Genomic DNA, 22,948 nt, shown 5'->3' on the forward strand with positions numbered 1-22,948 from the left:
CCCAAGGCCCACAGAAGCTCTTCCCAGCACCACAGGCCAAACAAAGGTCCAGCCCTCTCTTCCCCATATAGCCAGCACCCCCAGCAGCCCTCCTTCGACCCAGCCCTGGAACACTGGCTGCACATGCCAGGGCCCAGTGCATGCCAGTGTCCTACCAAGCCTGGCATCAGCACCGTCAAGTGTTTCCTATTTTTACTTAGAATCCACCTTAAATGCTGCATCTTCAGAAGCTAATCTTTCCAATTTTATGTAGGCTTATCTGTTTGTTCTCCTCAATAGAAGGTAATGGAATCACCACTGGATGTCAGACCAAAAATGAGGGGATTAAAATGAAAAACAGCTTTAAAATGTGAGAGCTCTGTCCATTCAGGGAGTTAACATCCCCTTCCAAAAGCCTTTGAGAGATCACAATGTGTAATTCCAAATACATAAAATCCGTTCAGATGGTGCAAGCCCTGCAGGGTTTTGTTTTGTTTTGTTTTGTTTTTTAATTTAATTGCATTCCGGGGTCCTGGATTTTTCAGTCTCCCACAGTCTCTACGACTTCAGCTCGGGGCTTCTCTTTTCCTCTAAAATATCCCCTACCTTCTCTTCAATCTATAATTACTGGACAGAAAGAACCAGACTAAGTGTGTGTGTTGGGAAGGGGGGTGTCTAGGAAAGTTTCCAACCCATTCCTTCCTTCTAGGATCTTCGGAAGTCATAGTAAAGAAAAACGCCCCTTGCAATCAACCTTTTAAAACTGATGTGGATGAAAAAACTACAAAATTTGCCTAAATTTACTGTGAGAGTAACCTGCACAGAAGCCAGTTCCCCTAAGGTCCCCAGCTGAGCGTGCTGCAGGACTTGTAAGGCTCATGCTGTGAGAGGCCCAGGGCTCCAGGCATCCACATTTAACAAAACCCCTCCTATTTTCATTTTAAAGAGCTGGCATTTGTCTTTGCCATCTCCTTACACCCACAGATTCGCCCCTCCCCAACACACACACACACACACCACAAACTATGATTTTACTCTGGGGACAGGTCTCTCCTTTGATGGTTTACATTTTAAATTTCTGACATTGAGCAAATACCTTGTATTTTCCAAAGATGAATTAATCCCAAAGCTAAAAAGGTCACTCTTGTAAACAGTCCCTATGATTTGGGGGATTCTAACTACCGCATTTTCTGTTGTTATTGTGTATATTGTTTGGTAATGTTCCAAAAACCTAGAGACTGATGGACATCATCATGAGATGCGCCACCCCCACCACCATGCCTTATGGCCTATGAGGGAGCTTTTGTCATGGCTACTGGAGTTGCTGGTACTTGGGAAACACAGAACTGCAACTTTGCTAGTGCCTGGAAGGTTAAGGGTTTGGGGTCCAGTAAGAGGCAGGCAAGAGGATGTGCCTGCATCTCCAAGGGGTATTGCATGAGAACATGAGATGCAGAGAAGAGCGTGACCAAGGCTCAGGTGCAGGGAACGGTCCTGCTCCGCCCAGAAGCAGTGGTAAACAGATTTCATGCTTCCTTTAATCTGTGCGATCTCGGAGCCACTGTCCCCCATCCCCCCCGAACGGTTGAAAGTGAGTCAACACAACAGAAATAAGATCCCCCAGAGTCACACGCACACTTAGAATGTGTGTGAGCAGAACATCAGAGCCCCAAGGGTTTTAGCCTTGTGCCTTTGAAATCTCCTCTTCAATAGGAATGATTCATAAGCTAAACCAGTTCTGTGGCCAACGTCTCTCAGTAACACTCCCAGGAGGGAACTGTAAATGAAAATCCTAAGCTTGAAGGATCAAGGATTCATCTTACCCTGCTGCTTGTAAGCTGAATTCCCCAAACTTCCTCTGCACAGTGTCTTATAATAACCACTCTTCTACTTCTGCTCACCTGTCAGGAGGGCCCAGCCTATAGAAGAGCATCCGGCCCTGAAGGGCTTACAGGAGGCCATGGCAAAAAAGCAGGAAAAGAAGAGGTAAAGGGGGCCAATTTTATCTGTAAATGTGTCTTGTCTGGAAGACAGCTACAGGCTCCACAGCCAACACTCTGAGTTGGGCTCACACCTTCACACCCCCACAGAGGTCAGGTGTGCATGCTAATGACAGAGGAGGCTGCACGCTAGTTCCTACTGTGCATGCAGGGGGCTGGGTACACTGGATGGCCCAGCCCACACACAGGGCTGGCCACTGTCACCTCGAGGCTATCAATTTAACAAGTGTTTTTATCGAACCCCTCCTAGAGGAACAGCCGCTGTTCCATGCACTAGAAACGTGAATAAACAGGTGAAGAAGACAATGATGATCTCTGCACTAGTGACGCCTACGCTTTATAGGATGGTGAAATTTTGCCTAGTTGTAGGATCTTTAGAATTTTCAACCCAATTTGGAAGCTTAAAATTGTGTGAAATCATCCCCTTTTAAGCACTGCCTGCAATTAAAAAATACATATAATAATTTTTTAAAAAAATATAAAAACACACGGTGTGCAGACAGAATAAAAATATGTCTCTGGGCTGAATTTGGTCCATAAGCCAACTTCTTTGCATCTCTGTCCTACGGTTTTTTATTTCCTCTGAGGAAATTCGCCTCCCTAGAGTGGCCCTTCTTAGCATAAATGATTCTCACAGCAGACTTTCTCAGTGAGATTAGGGCCGCAGTCCCTAAGGATACTCACACTACTGTTTAGTTTACTGATGAGTATTTTAAAAGAATGTACTATTACCATTTTGAGAGAGCCACAACAAAGGATTTTCTTTGAAATTCTGAACTCCTGGGATTTTATTATCATTATTTTGAAACTCCACAATGCCAAAATGAATTGGTCAGACATGACCGGTCCCTTTACTGTCTCTCTCTCACATCACAGTCAGGGGGCTGCAGGCACCCAAATGTGGCTGGTCGTACAGAGCTACTGAGCCACCCGTGGGGATGCTTCCCAGCACGCTGCAATCATACCTCCATTGTGTGCGTCTTTCCTGACGAGGTCTGTCCATAGGCAAAAATAGTCCCATTGTAACCTTCAAGGACATCTGCAGGCAAGAAAAAGAAATTAAAATTAACTCATTACTTTGATCGTATGCTTGTGTTGGTTCCATATTTAAAATCACATATTCCAAATGGCCCATCTCATTTTTCACACAAATGATGTATTTCAACTACATTTGCATTTTAAGTAGAATTGTGAGATAAAAGCAGAAATGAAGGCCTCCACTGTTCCCCAAATAAGAAATGTAGTCACATTCCTACAGAATATATTAATGAAGAGGCAAAAAAAAAAAAAAGAAAAAGACACAGACACTCTCTCCCAGTAACGTCAATATTAAGACAGATATCGAGCAGTACACTTCCTTTTCAGCAGAAGATACTCAAGTTTTCTTCTTTAAATTGATCTCCTGAGATCAGTTCGAGGAAGAAAAACATTATCCGTGTCCTGACTCTCTGGAGTGAGGTATAGAATAGAATTTCTTTCCCAAAGATCTGATTTGGGTCAGTTGAAATGCCGGCGCAGGCGAGCTCCTGGGGGAGGTTTTTCAGGAAGGCGGCCCGGAGCCCCTTGAGAACGGAGCTAGTCCAGAACTGGGGAGAAGGACAGGGCCCCACTCTGTAAACCCAGCCACACGGGGACAATCCGATCAGCCCGGAAACGCCGGGGACCTCAAAGTTAAGACCTCTGTATTTTCAGTGACGGTGCTGGCAGGATGGCCCAGGCCCATCAGCATCGGGAATTTCTTTTAATTACACAATGAGCACACTGTGCAAAGCCCCCCACTCGGCAGGCCGGCTTCCATTTCACACAGGGACAAGGGGAAGCATGCGGACAGATGCTGCTCCACACTGGAGATTATCTGTGGGAATTCCTTCAAAGCAGCTGAGGTGATTAAAATATATTTACCACTCGTTTCCCTCAGTCCTCCTTCATCTGCATCAAATCACCGAAAGGTAAATAGTACATGATTAATATCCCTGACCCAACAGCTGTACATAAGGGAAGGAAGTCTCATTCCTGAAAGGACAGTGGGGGCGATAAGAAACGTACTCACATTCTTACAGAATATGTTAATGAAGAGGCAAAAAAAAAAAAAAAATGTGGCAATTCCCTTCACCACCTCTCTGAGAAACCCCCTACTGAGGTGTCCTCTTCAGGGCCCCTGGCTCCTTCCCTCATCACGCCAGGCCACCAGCTCCAGCTAGTTCAGGCCCTGATTAGGCTGGTTTGTTTGTGGTTTTGATCTCTCCGAATTTCATGCCAGTTAATTTTTGTTGTTTTGTTAGCTTTTCTAAAACTTTTTTCAATTTACATGTTATTGATCTGAGGTTACTAGAGTGTGAACTGGGGTCACAAAAGAAAGTGGGATTTTCCTTCAAGAAGCTTAAAAAAAAAAAAGAGAGAGAAAAATTCAGCAGCAGGATTTTTTTTTTTTTTTTTTTAAATCCTAGCAGCCCTCCAGAGTTTGTGTCAAGCTATATTGAGAGAGAGGAGGGAGAGAGAGAATGTTCACACATATCAAACTTCTGGTAATGGTTTCCTTGGGAACAGAAGCAAAAACTTGAAGACCACAATGTAAGGGTTGGGGGTTCAAGCTTCAGTTTTCACAGAAATGCCAACTTGCTCAGAGAACAGATTCAGAGTGGAGAGCCTCTAAATGGCCATGAATGCAACGTGCTTTGAGGGACACAAAGAAAGAGGCTCCCATCCTGCGGCTGTACCTTTAAAATTCTATATTCGTGGCATAAACAGCTCCGGGCAGTTGGAATGCTAGCCACAATCGCAGCACTAAAGCTTCTGTTTATCAGAAATCAAACATCTCTCCCTAAACTCAAAGGGCCTCCTTACCTCCAGCCCCGGTGTAGGAGGCACTCTGGGACCTACCAGCCCAGGCATTATTAGATCCGGGGTAAGGAGGCCAAGGCCAAGGGTCCAGCTCCCTCTGCTCCTTCTCACAGGCCACCGGCGACCCTGCAAGTGCACATGCACGCAGAAGGGGGCTCTGAGCAACGTGCGGCACCCTAAAGAAAACCCAGCTCAGAGTCAGAGCCCCACGGACAAGAGAAAACCCGGCACGTTTCCTCTACTGCCACCAAGCAGCGTGGCCGGTGCACCTAAATTGGGCACCCCTGGACAGGGTCCACACCTCTAAACCCAACTTCCCTGGGCAGAATGTGCAATCCTACTAACTCCTAGTTAGCTGCTGCTGCCAGGACTCCTGCAGGGTGAGGCCTGCGACACACACGGGAAAACAAGAGCTCAGGGAGAGCACTACTGGTCTTAGAGCAGGGAGCTAAGGAACACAGGAGGCTCTACTTGGAGAATCCTTGACTGTTTGTTGCTGCTATTTCAACACGGAGTGCAATTATTATTATTATTTTTTTTTTTTAAGGAAAAGAGAGTACATAAAACTCCATCAGAACAAATGCTGCTTAGTCTTTGAAGTACTATTTACAGTCATGTTACAATTAATTCATTGTTGCAGAACCTATCTCTAGTGTTCAAGGCTGAACAGAGCCGATGCCTTCTTTCAACTCAACTGTGACTTAAATGGTTATTTTTTAAAAAGATAGAAAAAGCTCTTTGAACCCAGTGTTCTCAATTTTCTTCCAAACTCCAGGTTGTAGGGGTTGGTGTGTTTACCCAGTCTATGTCTGATTATCAGGGGAGAGGAGAGGCAGGAGGGAAAGTGAGGGCACACTGTGCATTTGGGTTGGACCGCTGGGATGGAGGAGGCCAGAGCACACGCCCAGGAAAGCAGGATGGGAGAGCACCACGATGAGCCACACAGCAACCCCCACCCAACCCTAATAGAAACAGCCCACAAAAAGGCACTTTCATCACACTGAATGACAGTTCCTGGGCCCAAGGAAAGCATTTGTTTCAGAGCCTCTCCCATAGCAGAATGACTGTTTCTGTGCACCAGCCGCAGAGCCAGGAACCAGCTCAGCCAGACAGAACCTTGCTTTGTGATGGGCTCTGGCGTGATATGACCTCAGCTCACACCACAAAGCTAGTGGCACCCACAAACACAGCACACATCCATCCGGCAGCCAAGCAAACCCAAAGAGAGGTTCTGCAGCAGGTGGGAAGAGCCTTCTCACCTCCAGAGAGGGGGACGAAACTTGAAAATACTTCTCGCCTCTCGCTATAGACTTCAGAAGCCAGTTTTCCACCCTAGATTTTGCTAGTTCTGAGTCCAGATCTTCCTAGAGCAGAAGAGTTAATTCTACTGTTGGGTAAGAATTTGAGGAGGATGTAATCATACAAGTTCCTGAGAAGGCATGGCCTCGTACCAACTCCCCAAATGAAATGGCGGCCTGTCAGTGGCAATAGTGACAGACAAGTCATCCCTGCCTTGGAGCCCTAACTAAGGCTCTGGCTGTCCAACAAACTACTCAAGTAGGCATATGCCTCGAGGCAGCCCTGCTGAACACTAGTGGCAGACCAGAATGGTGGGCCAGTCAGTCTGAAGGGAAGGGCATTCCTGCATCTTCAGAATGGACATGCATCTCACTGTTGGGAGACAGGCAGAGCCACCCCAAGGCCACCCGCCACAATCTCTCCCTCTCTCTCCTCTCTCCTTTTCCCGTGGCCATTCCTATCCCTGTCTTTTTGCAATGCTTGGTTAATAGTCCATGTGGCCTGATAGAAAAGTAACAACTCATAAATAGTTACTAAATGCTCATTATGAGCTCTCCAGAAGAGTGGGAGCAGAATAGTGCAGAAAAATTCAAGGAAGACAGGCAAAACTCAGGCTCAAATTCCAGCCTTACCAACCCCTAACTGACCTGGGCGAGTCATCTAACTTCAAATCCCTCTTTAGTACAATGGAACCAATAATGCCCATACCTCATAAAATTGCTGAGACTTAAAATACGATAACATACGTAAAGTGCATAGATGGTGCCTGACAGATAACAGTACCCAAATAAATATACTTCTTCTTAAGAGGCACATATAATATAATAAAACATATTTATAGTATCCTGAGCCTGAAACTTGTCAGTGAATCCACATTGCCTGGAGGATAAAGCCCATCCAATTCCACCGAACTCTGATCTAGCCTATCTTTTTAAGTTCTGGCCCCTCAGTACCTTGTAACACTCTAAGTTGCCCAAACAAGCCATATAATCTGTGTTTTATGATTCTGCCGTTCCTTGTGCTTGTACAGAATGTAGACATATTCTACAGTCTACAGGACCCAGCCTTTCCAAGAAGCCTTCCTTAATTCTCTAAACCTCATCCCCATTCACCAAAATCAGTCCCCTGTGACTTCCTTCCGTGGTTCCACAGCATTCTGCACACAGCCAGTTTAAAGCATGTATTCCCCACAGGTACAAGAACTATGGGTGCCTCCGTCTCTTTCCCTATCCGTGAAGCTTTCTGCAGACAGACTTTTTTTTTTTTTTTTAAGATTTATTTATTTGACAGAGATCACAAGCAGGCAGTAAGGCAGGCAGAGAGAGAGAGAGGAAGGGAAGCAGGCTCCCTGCTGAGCAGAGAACCTGATTCAGGGCTTGATCCCAGGACCCTGGAATCATGACCTGAACCTAAGGTAGAGGCTTTAACCCACTGAGCCACCCAGGCGCCCCTGCAGACAGTCTTATATACCTTGGTGACTCTAATCCCTAGCAGTGCTTACTCTACATGGTAAATACTTACTATCTCTGCATAAAGGAATGGGTAAAAGAAACAACCAAACAAACGAAGCCTAAAGAAATCAGATCTAGAAAACAAGGAACCACCTCCTCTAGCCCTGTACAGTCCACATCAAGTTAATTTGAAAGGCAAATGCCCAGAGTGACTTCTGTAGAGTGGGAAATAGTTCCCCGTACTTCAACAATAGCAAGCAGTAACCATGGTTTTTAATTCCTAGCGCGTCCACAGAAACCTTCCTATTTACCATGCTGAGAGTCACAAATCCTATAAGCTTTTCTGGAAGAAACAAAGAATTCTACATACTCTTTCAGACAACATTTTGAAAAACACACACCAGACAAAGATGGGAATGTGGGAGGTACCAGAATTCTAGAATCAAATGTTTGAAATATGTTTTGAAAAACACAGTGAAGTTGAAGGGAATGAAAAAACCAAGAGAGAAAAAAAGCTATCCAGTTAAAAGGAGTCTTCCTGATCTCAAAAACGTTCAGGGTTCAGAAAGCCTTGAAAGAAACGCTTGCAAGTCCACTACATTACCATGACTCGTGGGGGTTGCGGTGGCCTTCAGAAGTTATCTGATTGAATTTCTGGCCTCTAGAAAGAGAGACCCCTACAGTGCCACCTTCCTTTCCTGATTTAAATAGGGCTTGTCATGGCAAAAGAAACCTCAGTTGTGAGCTGCCTGGATGGCTCAGTGGGTTAAGCGTCCGCCTTTGGCTCAGGTCACGGTCCCGGGGTCCTGGGATCAAGACCTGCGTCGGGCTCCCTGCTCAGCGGGAAGCCTGCTTCTCCCTCTCCCACTCTTCCTGCTTGTGTTCCCTCTCTCACTGTGTCTCTCTATCTCTGTCAAATAAACAAATAAATAAAATCTTAAAAAAAAAAAAAAAGAAAGAAACCTCAGCTGTACCTATTAACTATTCTAAGGAATTTTTTCTTATACATCTGTGTTTTACCTTGCTGATGCAGAAATAACATAGCCACTTCCCCTCATGCTAGCCTCAGTGGGTATTAAAAAAAGTTAAATTAGGCCTTCATCACCCCCCATTAGTTTCCTTTCAAGGAAGAAGAAAGAACTCTTTGTTACAAAATGAGTATGCTCATATTACATTTACAGCATCTGAAAACTATCTGTTTATCATATCATGTCAGAGCCTAATGTTACCCTAAGTGGTTTTCTTTGTGGCTCACCATATATTGGGCCTCAAGTGACCCAGTTAGGTCACATCTTCACAAGAACTTTCCAAGGACTGCCTATTTCTGACATTTCATACTACAGAAAAACCCAAACACTGAAAGAGACCCAACTTCTCTAGTAATGAAGACTGAAAGGTTATGATTGTTTGTTAATCACGGGATTTTTGAAAAAGGGAGTGCATCCATCTCTAATTACAACATCAACTTAGAGATGTGTTGAAATGGACCTCATGCTTAGCACAGCACGTGGTAAATACTATTTGCTTCTGATAATGGAAGGGGAGAGAAAAAGAAGGAAATTATGGCTCACATGTGATTAATCTTACTTTAATAAAAATAAGGAAGAGTCTGCTTATAGAGAGAGAGAAAACATTTTTAGACAGGAAGAGATACAAGAGAATAGAAGTAGAGAGAAGACAAACATTACCACCAGATATAGGCCCACAGTATTAATTCAAGAAGAGCCCAAATTCAGGCATGTTTTTCTCTTCTGTTTTCTGTATCATCTTCCTGTGAAGACCTTCAAAATCAATTGATGTCTGCAACAGGAACATGAATAACCATACACCTCAGTGAGGAACATTACGTTCCATCTCCCACGCAGGAGCCCAGGGTCAGAACTAATCGAACAGATGCACCCAGGGTTGGCTTTCAGGAATTTCAAATACTTAGGTTAGTCATCTTCCAAAAACAAGCACGTCTTGCATGACAAGGTGCTTTTTGAATTGTTTTTGCTTTTTTGCTCTTTAAATCTACAGCTACCTATAAAGGTGGAAACATCAGGACATTTGAAAGCACAGGGGCCGTAGCATTCAGAGTTGAAGGTTAAGATATGAAGATGAAAAACAAAGTAGCAGGAGATGCTCCTCAGTTCTGTCCAGATGGCGAGCTCCCCCAAGGCAAGCTCCAGCCTGCCCCTGATTTGAAAGGGCAAGGTAGAGCAATGTGTAAATTGCTTCATCTCCCTGCTGTTATTTTGACGCAGAACCTTCAGGGCCAAGGCCAGTCCCAGAGAAAAGGGCTGATCTCTGAGATGATTTTAGGCTTCAGGCTATCTATTTGGAGGAACAAATGTTGGTATCTGGGTGGAAAGGTGGAAAGTGGGTTAGAAAGAAGTATGTTTAAGAAATGCTGAGTAGCAAGAAGAGCTCAATAACCAACAAGGTAATGTGATTTTATGGTACTGTAGAAAATTCCTTGATGCCCGAGAATTTTCCACGTGTAAGGCTTCTCCCTGAAGAGACAGATGCCCAAAATGAATCAGCCAAAAACAGACAACTGGAGCATCAGAAATACATATATTTTTGTCTCCTTCAAAGTAAAAAGGAGGTCTTATACCTAAAGCAGTATTTTAAAACCATTACAGAAATAGTGTGACCATAGCTTTTAAGCTTCTAGGTGGCAGAATAACTCTGCCAAAAAGGTGACAAAAGAAATAAAGAAATTTCCTTGGCAAGGAGGTATAGAGAGGTGCGAGAACTTGCTTGACATCATAGCAAATCAGAGTCAGAGCTCGGGCTACAATTCAGTGTTTCCAATTAGCAGGCCTCTGCTTATAGTCAAGGCACTTTGAGTCCTAGGCTGCAAATATCACTAATGTTTTCAATTACTCTGAAAGGCCAGGGAGGAAATAAAGAAATAGCACTTACCTTTGACAATTTGCTTTGCACACGCATTGTAAACCTGCTCTTGGGTCGTGCTGGGAGGCAGCACTCTATCGAAGACATATGGCTTCCCTTGCTAAAAAAGACGAAAGGAAAGGGCAGAGAAAACACATTAGAAGTTTAGGAATAAAAAGCACTAATAGTAGTTAGACCACAGGCACTAAATCACAAACCCTATCCTTGAAGGCATTTCCGTACTAAGGCTAGGGAATTATTACAATGCAAATCCACACGGACAATGGGCATATGTGTTTTGCATACTGAGAATCTGAGAAAGAAAAAAAAAGATGTTTTGTTCTTTTTTTTACTTAAAACATATTCTGATGAAAAGTGGGCTGAGGCTTCATTCATTCATTCATTTTGTGAGGCTTATTCTGAACCAGGGACTAGACTAGAGGCTAACCCAATCAGAAAACAGCGCACCTATAAAGCATTCAATCAAGTGTGGCAGAAAGCTAATAAACAAGAAGGCAAACACCCAGGGAAACACAAAATGCCTAGGTACAAAATAATGGGACAGACGGGATGACAGAGAGAGCCAAGCAGGCCTCTCTGAGAAAATGCCAGTTCGGTGGATCTTTAAAGGATCGCAGAAAGACAGAGGCAAGTGAAGAGCCATGAGAGAACAGAGCAGACCTAGCAGAGGTCAGAGCAGGCAGGAAGGGGTCTGGAGTGTTCAAGGAACCAGAGGGTGGCACAAAAAGAGGTGAAAAAGGAAATCAGGAGCCACTTAATACAGGGCACTGTTAGCCAAGAGAATGTGCTTGGATTTTATTCAATGGGAAGACAACATGATCAAATTTAAGAAGCTGCTCTTAATAGGAAGATATTATTGTTTTGTATCCCAAAGAATTCCAGTGCTTGCTTTATATGTATACGTGATGCCTTAACTCAGTGGAGGCCTCCAAGTCACAGAGGGTCCTTCTGCACAATAAATCAAGTGACTTCCCCAGGTGTAAGATCTTAGGGTTTGGTCTGACACTGGGCTGTGTGCCATTCAAGGCAGTAATGGTCAGAAGGGAACGGAAGCAGCTCTGTCCTGGTCTATGTGAGCCCTCACCCCCAACCACTCAACGTTCACCAAGGAATTATTGGGTGTTTATATGCCAGGTACAGTTCTGAGGACCATGGAAAGTGGTGGCTGAGACAGACATAGCCGCTTCCCAGGGAGAACCACCCCTCTCAACAGTGCCTTCTTTCCACCACCACCACCACCACCACCCGGACAAGGGGTGGTCCCCCCCCACCCCTCCCACAGCCTGATCCATCCTCGCAGCCCTTTATCTTCATTTCCCCCAAGTGGTTAGAGGGGCTGGCAGGAGAAGGGCAGGAAAGAGGAGAGCCCAGAGTCTCCTTCACCCTGACTGACCCTGTACCTCCTACATGTGGCTTGGACACCAGGAAACTCTACCCTAGGGCAGTCCTGCCAATGCCTCAAAAAGATAACTGCACACGAGGAACCCAAAGACAAGGCTTGTTACATCCTATAATCTTCACACAGAGGTACGCAGCTGTCAGACTGGCTTGGTGTTTTCCTCATTCATGACCATGGTGCTGCACATAGGGAAGGTCCTATGCTTCAGGCGTTGTTTGAGCTTTTAGTCTTTGAAAATGGGATTGAGCCAGCCAGATAAATGAGCTACTTCCAGTTTGGTCTCAGAAGAAATGGATAATTTTGAGGTACCATAAAAAAACTTATTTAAGTAGCCTCCATGCCCAACATGGGGCTTGAACTCACAACCCCAAGATCAAGACCTGAGCCAGAATCAAGAGTTGGGTACTTAACTGATTGAGCCACCCAGGTACCCCAAGATTTTATTTCTATAAAAAGCAGCAGAATCAGTCATCTTGTTAAAATTATGGAAAGGGGTTATTTTCCAATGTTTTGTTCCCAGCAAGTCTCATTCCATTAGCAAACCAAGTATTTGACTGAATAACCAAGAGAACGTTTCTTACCCCTATCTATCGCCAACTATCAGCCCACTACATTCCTATTAGCCTTATCTATTCATAAAATTAACTAAATGTCAGTAAAGTAAACGGTCAGAATAAACATGTACAGAGTTTGCGTAAGTATTTGTCATCCATTGAACCTTCTTGAAAGAAACTGTAGCTTTGCTTAATTTCAAACAAACCCATTATTTCTCCAAACTTGATAAGAATCACCAAAATAAACCATCTTGTTTCCAGAACAATCATGATTTGGGTTTTGGAGAAAATGCACTTACTACAGCAGAAAAGTGGCCTATTAATTTGTAGTAAATTGTACAATAAACAGAAGACCCCCCCAACTTTGCCCTTCAATCTAAATTGTTAGATGGAGTACATTATATATTCACTTGAAGAGAGACCGAAAGCAAGAAATCTCCATTACTCATTTAAATAATATCATTTATCAAGTGACAACCACAATACAACAATTTTCCATAAACTGAAGTTAACTCCCAAACAAACACTGCCTTCGAGAAGAGAAAATTTAGAAAATGATTTGTTTTGAGGCTTCTCATCAAGACTGGAATATAAAGAAGTTAAAAACGTAAGTGTTTTTGTCCTTACATGCACTGAGTTGGCTATATAGGCTTTTAAGTGAACCTTAGACTCCTGAAATTAAAATTGAGAATTAAAATTTAGCTACAGATTCTTTTCAAGAACTGATTTGTGGGGGCGCCTGGGTGGCTCAGTGGTTGAAGCCTCTGCCTTCGGCTCAGGTCGTGATCTCAGGGATCAGGAGTCCCGCATCGGGCTCTCTGCTGGGATCGAGTCCCGCATCGGGCTCTCTGTTCAGCGGGGAGCCTGCCTCCTCCTCCTGTCTCTCTCTGCCTGCCTCTCTGCCTACTTGTGATCTGTCAAATAAAAAAAAAAAAAAAATCTTAAAAAAAAAAAAAAGAACTGATTTGTGGTCTAGTCATTCAAGCTATATATAAAACAGCCATTTAACAAAACAACGACAACAAATGACTCTTTGCTGCTTTGGTAATGGTATGAAAATCTCACAAACTGTAAAAAAGACTTCAGGAAACCCCCTCTCTCCTGACCCCCAGGAGAAGAGAGTCTCCCTATTTCTGACCCCACTGTGGCTGACGGTTTCTGTGGACAAGCCCTGGGTGCAGCGTGCTCCGGCTGTCACTAAATGTGCAGCTACGGAATACATCTTTCAATTAACGTTTTAATACGGGTGCTAAGTGCTAACAGTCGGAACTTAATGGTGAGGGCTCCGATTACTCCTGGAGACACTTTCCTTTCCAGGCTCCTCATCAGCATGTGGTTCTGCCATCTCTCTGGCTACTCTCCGCCAGAGTCCTTTGCTGGTATCTCTTTCTGACTTCTAAACGACAATGTGTCCCAGACTCAGACACCTCAGCCTCCTCTCTGTCTACATTCTTGACCTTCACATAATTTAAATGAACATTTCAGGCTTCAAATCTCACCCATGCTCCAGATTCACATATTCAATCACCCACTGAACATTTCCACTTGGATTTCATTAGCCATCGAAAGCTTAACTGACAAAAAATGAATCATGTTTGAGTAAGAGACCAAAATTATCAAGTGTGTCCCATAGATTCCATATCCCAAATATATCCCAAATGGATCACAACCTCAACCCACGCCGCCATGGTTTCTCATCTGGACAGCAGCGATAGTCCCCTCACTGGTCTCCTTGACACCATTCTTGCTTCTAACAATCCAACTTCCACCTAGCAGCCAGAGTGAGCTTTCCAGAGCTATAAATCCGATGGTATCAAATCCTCCCTTAAAAACCTCCAGTGGCTTCTGTTAGACGAGACCATCTTCACCCCCACCTCCTGCATTCTCTGCCGCCTACTACAGTGTAGCCCACTGGACTTCTTTATCTGTTGGCTCCTTCGTCAGTGGATCCCGTGGCTCAGGGCCTTTGCTCTTCACTTCCTTCCCTTTCAAACTCTCTCACCGCGGGTCTTCAAGGCTCACCCGACATCTTTGTTCGGTTGTCTCTCGATCACCCTGCAGATGTCCACTCTACTTCCTCCTCCTTTGAGGGCTTCCGTGCTCCTCATTAAAGCAGTCTCACCTCCTGGCATCACTCTCTATCACATTAGCCTGTTCAGTTTGCTTCATAGCAATTAGTGTGTGACCTATTCTCAACCAATCAAATGAGCCACTACAATGAAAGCATTTAAGTAGCTACGACGGAAGCCATATACATCCCAAGAGCTCACTGCATGTAAGAAAACCTGCCACAATTTATGAAAGGAATCTGAAATGGGACACACACCCTGCATGTACATTACAACTAGAAATGAAATAATCCAGCTTTGCCACAAAAGTCTCCACAGACAGCAGCTAATTGCAAAGGAGCAGTCTAACTAAATAACTTTACCAGGATCACAGGCAAAAAATAACAGCAGATGGTTCTTACATTTTTATAGTTAAAATTAAAAAAATCAAATCACTTCTTATCAAGTTGTTGAGAGCAAAGTCTCCATGAACCATATGGCCTGCCTCTTAATTCACTTGACCCATTACCCAACAACCGTTCTCCAGCCTGGAAGGAATATTACTCTGGGAGATGGAGGAAAGCAAAAGACCCACTTCAGCGTTTAGAAGATGAGCACCAGGAGGGATGTTAAGGAAACTGAAATTAATTACCCAAGAAGAGGTCATGAAGAAGTAATCTAATAATCATCTCTAAGGCCAACCAAGGGTTGGGACCAAAGACTCCCAATGATTTGAATGATTTTTCTATTGTTACTAAGAAAGAAAGAAAGAAAGAAAGAAAGAAAGAAAGAAAGAAAGAAAGAAAGAAAAGGGAAGAGGGAGGGAGGGAGGGAGGAAGGAAGGAAAAGAAAGGGGGGGAACCCTTAAATTTCCAGAGCAAGATTTAAACTCACTCTGTGGAATTGTCTTTAGACACTGAGGGGTATTATGAAGAGGAATAGATTTCTGAGAACAATCATTAAGTCTCTGTGCCAGGTGACTGGCTTCATGTGACTTCCTTCCTGAAAATACAAGAGAAGACAAATTCTTTCAGCCTCTCCTGGCCACCTTCTCAGTGCTGTGTAACCGCACCAGCCACTACCTGCACCATCACCAAACATGACGACCCACACCCTTATCTGTTCTGTTTTCTTGTTTTGTTTTGTTTTTAAAGATTTTATTTATTTATTTAACAGACAGAGATCACAAGTAGGCAGAGAGGCAGGCAGAAAGAGTGGAGGAAGCAGGCTCCCCGCCAAGCAGAGAGCCCGATGCGGGGCTCGATCCCAGGACCCTGAGATCATGACCCAAGCCGAAGGCAGAGGCTTAACCCACTGAGCCACCCAGGCGCCCCTATCTGTTCTGTTTTATCTCACTTCATTTTCACAGTACCTCCATGAGGTAGATGTTACTATTCCCATGCCACAAACCAGAAAACTGAGGCCCTTGGGGGAAATAATTTTAAGTCTCTGATTTCAAGTGTTCTTCCTTCACACCATGCTGTTTCCTAAGCAGCTTATGATTTACTGGAAAAGTCGGAGACACACAAACAGCAGATGCTTAGATGCTTATACTATGATAGCTTGAAGCGAAGGGATTCATAAGGTAACAAAGTTCTGAGACCCCCACTGTAGTAATCGAGAAAGTGTTGACCATGAAGGTGGGGCTGATGTGAACCCCTGAGGAAAGAGGGGCACAAGATCAGGGGGAAAGGGCAAGACTGGCAAGAAACATGGTGGGCATGCACCTGGCAAGCATTCCTAGGAACAGAAGAAATTAAAAAACAGGAAGAGCCTTCCGCCACAGGAGCCAGTGAGGAGCGGCTGCCATGGCTCTGTGCTACCCTGTGGTTGTGGGTCTCAACAGGGCCACACAGTGACCAAGAATGTGAAAAGTCAAGGCACAGCCCGCCATGGGCGCCTCACCAAGCACACAAAATTCATGCGATCCGAGAGGTGTGCGGCTTCATCCAATAGGAGAGGTGTGCCATGGGGCTGCTCAAGGTCTCTGAGAACAAGCGCACCCTCAAGTCAATCAAGAAAAGGCACACATTTGTGCCAAGAGGGAGAGAGAAGAGCTGGGCAATGTCCTGCAGCCATGAGGAAAACAGAGGCTAAGAAGGAATGAACCCCTCCCCTCTGTATCTAATAAGCCTTCCGTGGAACTTGGGGCTTTTGTGCTGGTCTTGGAAAGGAGGTGAGACCCCTTCCGCCAACACCCTTCCTGGGGCACAGTGGTGAGGGGCGTGGTGGTGCACACAGAGATGCAAGCCACCAAGCAGTACTGGACACGGTTTTCAATCATAATTCAATGGATCATACATGCCAGGAAATGACAACGCCAAAACAGGAAAAGGACAATCAAAGCCTAGGAAAAGGCAGGTGTGAGATTGCTATGAAAAGTTGTTAAGTTATGGAGAAAAAAATCTAGAATTTTTCAGGCCTTCAAGGTCAGCCCAACCCAACATGGTGTTTTACAAATAAAAGAATTTGACGTCAGGAGAGGGTAGATGGCTTGCAGAAACCCACCCAGCCTGTTAGGTAGGTAGCAGATTTGTGCCCCAAATCCAGACCTCCAGGCTCCCTATCTAGTGTTCTAAACGTTCTGGGTTTAGCATCAGTTCTCTCACTGAACATCAAATAAACCACAAGCACGAGCCCCTGGAGCTTTGTTTTTCCTGCTTTCCTCCCAATCAATTCTAAATTATTTCCAAATACACAGTTGATTAGGTCATTGAACAAAGAGTCATTGCTATGACTACCGGAGCGGCACAGCAGGGGAACGAGCATCATGGCCTCTCAGAGTTAATATGGACCCTACAGTCAGCCCTTCCAGCCTCCTCTCAACCTGCGACTTCCGCCTCCACGAGCCCTCACTGGTGACGATGAACGGCTCAACCCCAACTGGCTCCACGTGCTGGAACGCTGTGTCCTTACATGGATTTAAATCTGCCTCTCTGAAGCATTAGGCCTGGCACCAACCTCCAGGATGAGACAAACTGAGGCCTGAGAGACCTGCCTACAACAACATTACAGCTTTGTTTCATTTTGGGAGCTGTGTTCATTGTCTAAATCCCCTTTCTCTTATCTCAGAGAGAAAGAGAAAGACAGGTGTGCTTCCGTCCTAAAAGTTGACTGGATTTTGTCCTAACTTGAAGGAACTTGAAGTTGAGTGGATTTGTCCTAACTTGAAGGAATCAAAGGTGTCCAAAGTTAAGACATCACTAAAACATTGTATTAGTTTGCACAAGAAGAAATTAAATAAACTCACAGACTCTGAAGGCTTTGGTAACAACAGGAAAGAATGTTTCCAAAACATTAACTAAAAAGCAGGAAGTCCTCGGGTTAATGTTGATGCTCATTTTTTATCAACACAAATATTGTGCCAAAACAAGTTTTGTTTTGTGTTATTTATTGAAATATAATTCACATACCATAAAATTCACCCCTTTAATAAAAGGGTACATTCTGTTGTTGCTGAAATCTTTACAAGATTGGAGAACCATTACCGCTATCTAATTTCAGAACATATTCATCACCCCAAAAAGAAACTCTGTACTTCTTAGCAGTCACTCCCCAACCTCCCAAGAGGGAGGTCTGTAAGAGACATTTCTTATAAATAGAAGCATATAACATGTAGCTTTTGTATATATGCTACATATGTATATGTATATATATATATATAAATACATATAAATATGTACATATAAATACATATAAATATGCCTGTTTTAGACATTTCATATAAATAGAAGCATATAATATGTAGCTCTTGTGACTAACATTTTCTTTTACTTAGTAGGTTTCTAAGGTTCATCCATATTGTAGATTTCACTTTCAGGACTGAATAATCCTCCAATGCAGAGATTAACTACATTTTATGTATCAGCATGAACATTTGGGTTATTTCCACTTTTTGGCAATTATGAATGCTGCTATGAACATTCATCTACAAGTTTTCATGTGAACATATGTCTTCATTTCTCCTTTCATTTCATATACCCAAGAGTGGAATTTCTGGGTCATGTAGTAACTCTATAGGAGTTAACTTTTTTAAGAACTCACAAACTGTTTTCCAAAGCAGCTGCACCAGCTTGCATTCCCACCAGCAGTGTATGAGGTTTTCTCCACATCCTTGTTACTGTCTGTCCTCTTTATTATAACCATCCTAGCATATAGGGCGTGGCATTTCTTTTTTTTTTTAAAGATTTTATTTACTTATTTATTTGATAGAGATCACAAGTAGGCAGACAGGCAGGCAGAGAGGGAGGCAGAAAGAGAGGAGGAAGCAAGCTCCCTGCTGAGCAGAGAGCCAATGTGGGGCTCGATCCCAGGACCCTGGGATCATGATCTGAGCTGAAGGCAGAGGCTTTAACCCACTGAGCCACCCAGGTGCCCCAGGACATGGCATTTCTTTGTGATGTTGATTTAAGGAGATGTTTGGCTTCATTTGTTTGTTTTGAGAAAGAGAGAATGGGAGGGAAGGAAGGAAGAGGGAGAATTTTAAGCAGGCTCCCTGTCCAGTGCTAAACCTGAAGCGGGGCTGGATCTCACAAGCCTGTGATCATGTGATCATGACCTGAGCTGAAATAAAGAATTGAGCACTTAACCGACTGAGCCACCCAGGCGTCCCTCAGGAGCTTTTAAAATTGACACTTAACACCATAAAATTTATTTCAACATTTATTATGGGCGCAGAGTTGTTTCTAGGCATTGTAAGACACTGTTGTACTGTTGTCTTAACATTTACAAAGTGGTCCAGAATGAGAGAATCCTCTCACGGAAACTATAAATCATACAGACCCATGTGCTTTAAGAAAGAGAACAGTGCACTAGAAGGAGAAGGGATTTATGATAGGGTTTCTGTGCTCCTCACTCCAGGAGCTAATACTGAGCATTGTCCAGGAAGACAGTGTACCAATATATGGTGTAAATGAATTCACATAAACATGGGTATAACTCCCATTTCTCCGAGGCTCAGTTTCCTCTTCTGTAAAACAGAGCCAATAGGGTCCACAATTCCGGATTGTGAAAACTAAGTATGTTCAGGCTAAAAAGTGGATCTATGGTAGTGCCTGATATTCTAGGAGATGCTTAAGTCATGGTCAGTGTTATTCTGTAATAAAAAGTTTAGACCAATTCATACCAGGCATTTACATTGCACCAAACTCAAGAGAGCAGTGACCCCTTAAAGGAAAGGATACTAATAAGTGACAATCACTCACAATGTATCATCTCAGAGACCTGGCATCCTGATGCCCCTACCACACCCTAATGCCAAACCACACCTCAGGCATCTGCAGGTCCTAGGTCTGCAACTCATAAGCTCAGCTCCATGAGGCCTTTATATTCTGAGGGTCCTAGCAAAATTCACTGTTCCAAGATTACCCTCTGCACTCTAAAAATAAATAAAATTGTAATGTGCACCATGAATACCGTTTAGGAAAGGTGAGGAGCTATGCCTTGTGCAGGTACTCCTTGACTCACTAGCTCTGCTATTACAGCTTTGGAGCCTTCCAGAAACTTCTGTGATAACACCAACTATAAAGATGAAGCAGATTCCCTCTTAATTTTCACCACTTCCACGCAGCTGGCCTGACCTCCAGCACCTGCATGCGTCTCTTTGCCTGAGGGCTTCTCTAGCTGGAGAGCTCTCTCTGTTACCTGATGCAGGCCAGAAGGACAGACATCCCAGGACCAACCCAGCAGCCTCACCCAATGACTGATCAGAGTGGGGATTAAGGACTTGAGCTCCCTTGCCCAGAGGTGGAAGTAGAGGGGACACTTTGAGGCATGGATGCCAAACTGGCTCCTGAGCTTCCCGTTGGGCTAGAGCCCTGCTGTCCACAGTGGTAACCTGCATGAGGACACATGCTAGGTTGGTTTCCTGTCCTTCCTGCCTCCTTCCTCCACTCTTCTCCAGTGTTTCTTGGATTCACCTCCCTTGCATTTGAATTCTTGTTTCGGGGCCTGCTTCTGGGGAAGACCAAAGGAAGACAAAATCCTTGACATTTTCCTCTTTCATTCAGTAGTTCCTAAGAGATTCTGGATTTGTTGAGTCACTGTCAAATATGGAGCCACTGTATTTGGTTGATATCCAGACAAGGGGGTGAATGGAAATTGAAATCCCCGTTAAAAGTCCACAACTGATGCAGGAAAAAAAGAGTGCCTTTTTCTCTATAAAAGGGTGCTGGTCACTTGCCAGTCCTGGGCACATGGGGCCACATCTGCCCGGAGGCTTACCAGGTTTTGATTCACACAAAGGAGCACTGCAAGTTCATGAAGGTCCTGGCCTAGCAGAGCCTCGTACATAACGGTACCAGGTAGATGCTCAGTAAAAGTCTGCTGCTGCTGAAAGCCCACCAGAGGAGCACCAAGGTGGTTAGGGTGCCAAGACACCATGAAACCGTGCGGGGGCGTGGGAAGGGCAGGGAACAGTACTTGCTGTATTTCTCCACTGTGTCAGAACTTTACTTGCTGCTGATCAATCTCATCTCCCACCTGCAAGATTTGAGCCATCGTGGAGTCACACGGTCTGTCTCTTTCTGTATCCCTTTACTCCTCTTTACCCCACCACCTACCTTCTCATTTATCTGAGGGTGGGCTGCAAATTCCCAGAGCAGAAAAAAACTCCACTGGCAATGATCCATACCTGGCAGTGACCATCCGTTTTTTTCCCAACACTGTTACATCCTGTCCCACGTCCTTGGCTCTGCCAACGTTTGGAGGTAGCTTCATAATGAAGACCTCCACGTTCTCCTCCCTGCTCTGCTGCCTGCCCCATCTCTGCCGGGATGACTCTGTGACTGGGGATAGAAGCACTAAGCCAGCACCAGCCCCAAACATTTCCCTCCCCCTCCCCACACTGGCTCTGTGCCCCAAGGAAGGCAGCTGGTGCCAGTTCCGGCCAAAGCCAAGGCTGCTCCCAGGAGAGGCTGTAATGAACCCGACGGAGCAATGACCGGCTTCTACTAAGTTGCCAAGGTGATGCCAACCGTGTCTCAAGAATGAACAAAGGCAACACACGAGAATGAATCTTGTAAGCCTTCTTCCTGCAGGAAACCAGGCTAAAATTCTTTCTTTTCTGCCAAAAGTCCTGCTGCGTGGACACACAAGCACTGTCAGGACTGCAGACAGCCATGAAAAAAACACTCTGGGAAAGCAAACTGCCCAAGTGATAATGAAGAAATTCAGAAGTATTGCCTGGCTAGCAGGCAGAAGGAAGACAGAGGTGTTACCTCTGTTCAAGAAATTAACGGAATCTGCGTTGAAAAAATAAGTTATTTATATGTGATTTTCATCTCATGTTAAAATAAAATGACCTCTTCCACCCACCCCCCACAGTCTTCTGCATTTAACTGCTCTATATCCTAGTTTGCCAAGATGCAAGGATTAGTAGATTGAGTCAGGGGACTTGTTCTAGTCTGGCACCTCGCCCCTCGCATACTTCGTGACCTTAAACAATTTGCCTGTTTTTCTGGGCCTCCTCCTCTCTGTAAAGTGAAGTACTGGATCTTTCCGGCTCTAACATGCTATGATAATGTTCTGAGATTTTCTCCTAAGAACAGCTCCAGTCTTGACCACATACAGCACAAGAGAAGGTAAACTTTAAACTGGCATGAGCTCAATGTTTTATATACTTAGGAGAAATGAGTAAAAATTGCTGCTATAGTTTTTTTCAGCAGCTCTGGTTTTCTGCCAAGTCAAGTCTGAAAAAAAAAAAAAATCAAACTTTCCTCACTAGAAAGAGGGTGTAAAGCCGTCCCACGGAAGGTAGAATGTGGGACTCATTTTGCCAGGTGGAAGAGAGCTCAGAAAACTCCAAGCCCTCTTTCTGGGGTGCATGGTCCCGGGGGCAGCTCCCCAGCACAGCCCTGTGCGGTCCAGTCAAACTGCTGTGCTGCCAACCTCTGTCACAGGCTGAGACTCACAGTGGCGTCTCCAGCATGGAAGGCACACGGTGTCTCAGGCAAGGTGTCTTCCCTTTAGTTCAAACATGAAATAGAAAACCTCCGCCCAGACTTTCACTTGGCTAGGTATGGTGCATTACAAAGACTTCTGAGAAATGGGCACTGCACGTGTTTACTACAAATACAACTAATATTCTATTAATTTTTTTCACTCTTCAGAAAAAGTTTATAGAATTCTAATCTCCCCATGTATTGGACCGCAGTTTTGCTCAGATGGTCTGGACCCCTTGTCTCCATTTGTACCTCATGATTTGACAGACTGGGTGGAAACTTAGCTTCCCTTCCTGGGAATGGAGATTCACTTCTCATGAGCATGTAGAAGGCAACAATTTGAGCTGAGAGTAGGATCCACAATTTCTGGTTCCCAGCCAAGCCTTCTACCCATAACACCATATTGCATCTTGTCATTGATCCTCCAAGAACATATTTTAGTTCTCAAATATAGATTTTCTAAGAATCCCGTGCATTTGGGTTTAAAACATGATGCAGTAGAAGCCAGAGTGCAATGGTATGCTTTTACATATTAC

The 22,948-nt window shown here is 44.4% G+C and overlaps 1 protein-coding gene and 1 pseudogene across 1 annotated transcript in view; one reads left to right on the forward strand and one right to left on the reverse strand.

Annotated features, from left to right (window-relative positions):
• LOC111142050 (kinesin family member 5C) overlaps window positions 1-22,948 on the reverse strand; it is a 154,629-nt gene that overhangs the window by 90,093 nt on the left and 41,588 nt on the right. Inside the window, exons 2-3 of the mRNA XM_022494987.1 lie at window positions 10,481-10,571; window positions 2,945-3,018 (exon numbers count right to left, since the gene is read on the reverse strand). Coding sequence (XP_022350695.1) covers window positions 2,945-3,018; window positions 10,481-10,571 — 165 coding nt within the window. The remainder of the gene's footprint in view (window positions 1-2,944; window positions 3,019-10,480; window positions 10,572-22,948) is intronic.
• On the forward strand, window positions 16,281-16,579 carry LOC111142056 (annotated as a pseudogene).

This window comes from Enhydra lutris, unplaced genomic scaffold (genome assembly GCF_002288905.1).
Source record: "Enhydra lutris kenyoni isolate GAN:26980312 unplaced genomic scaffold, ASM228890v2 scaffoldscaffold1, whole genome shotgun sequence".
Taxonomy (NCBI): Eukaryota; Metazoa; Chordata; class Mammalia; order Carnivora; family Mustelidae; genus Enhydra; species Enhydra lutris.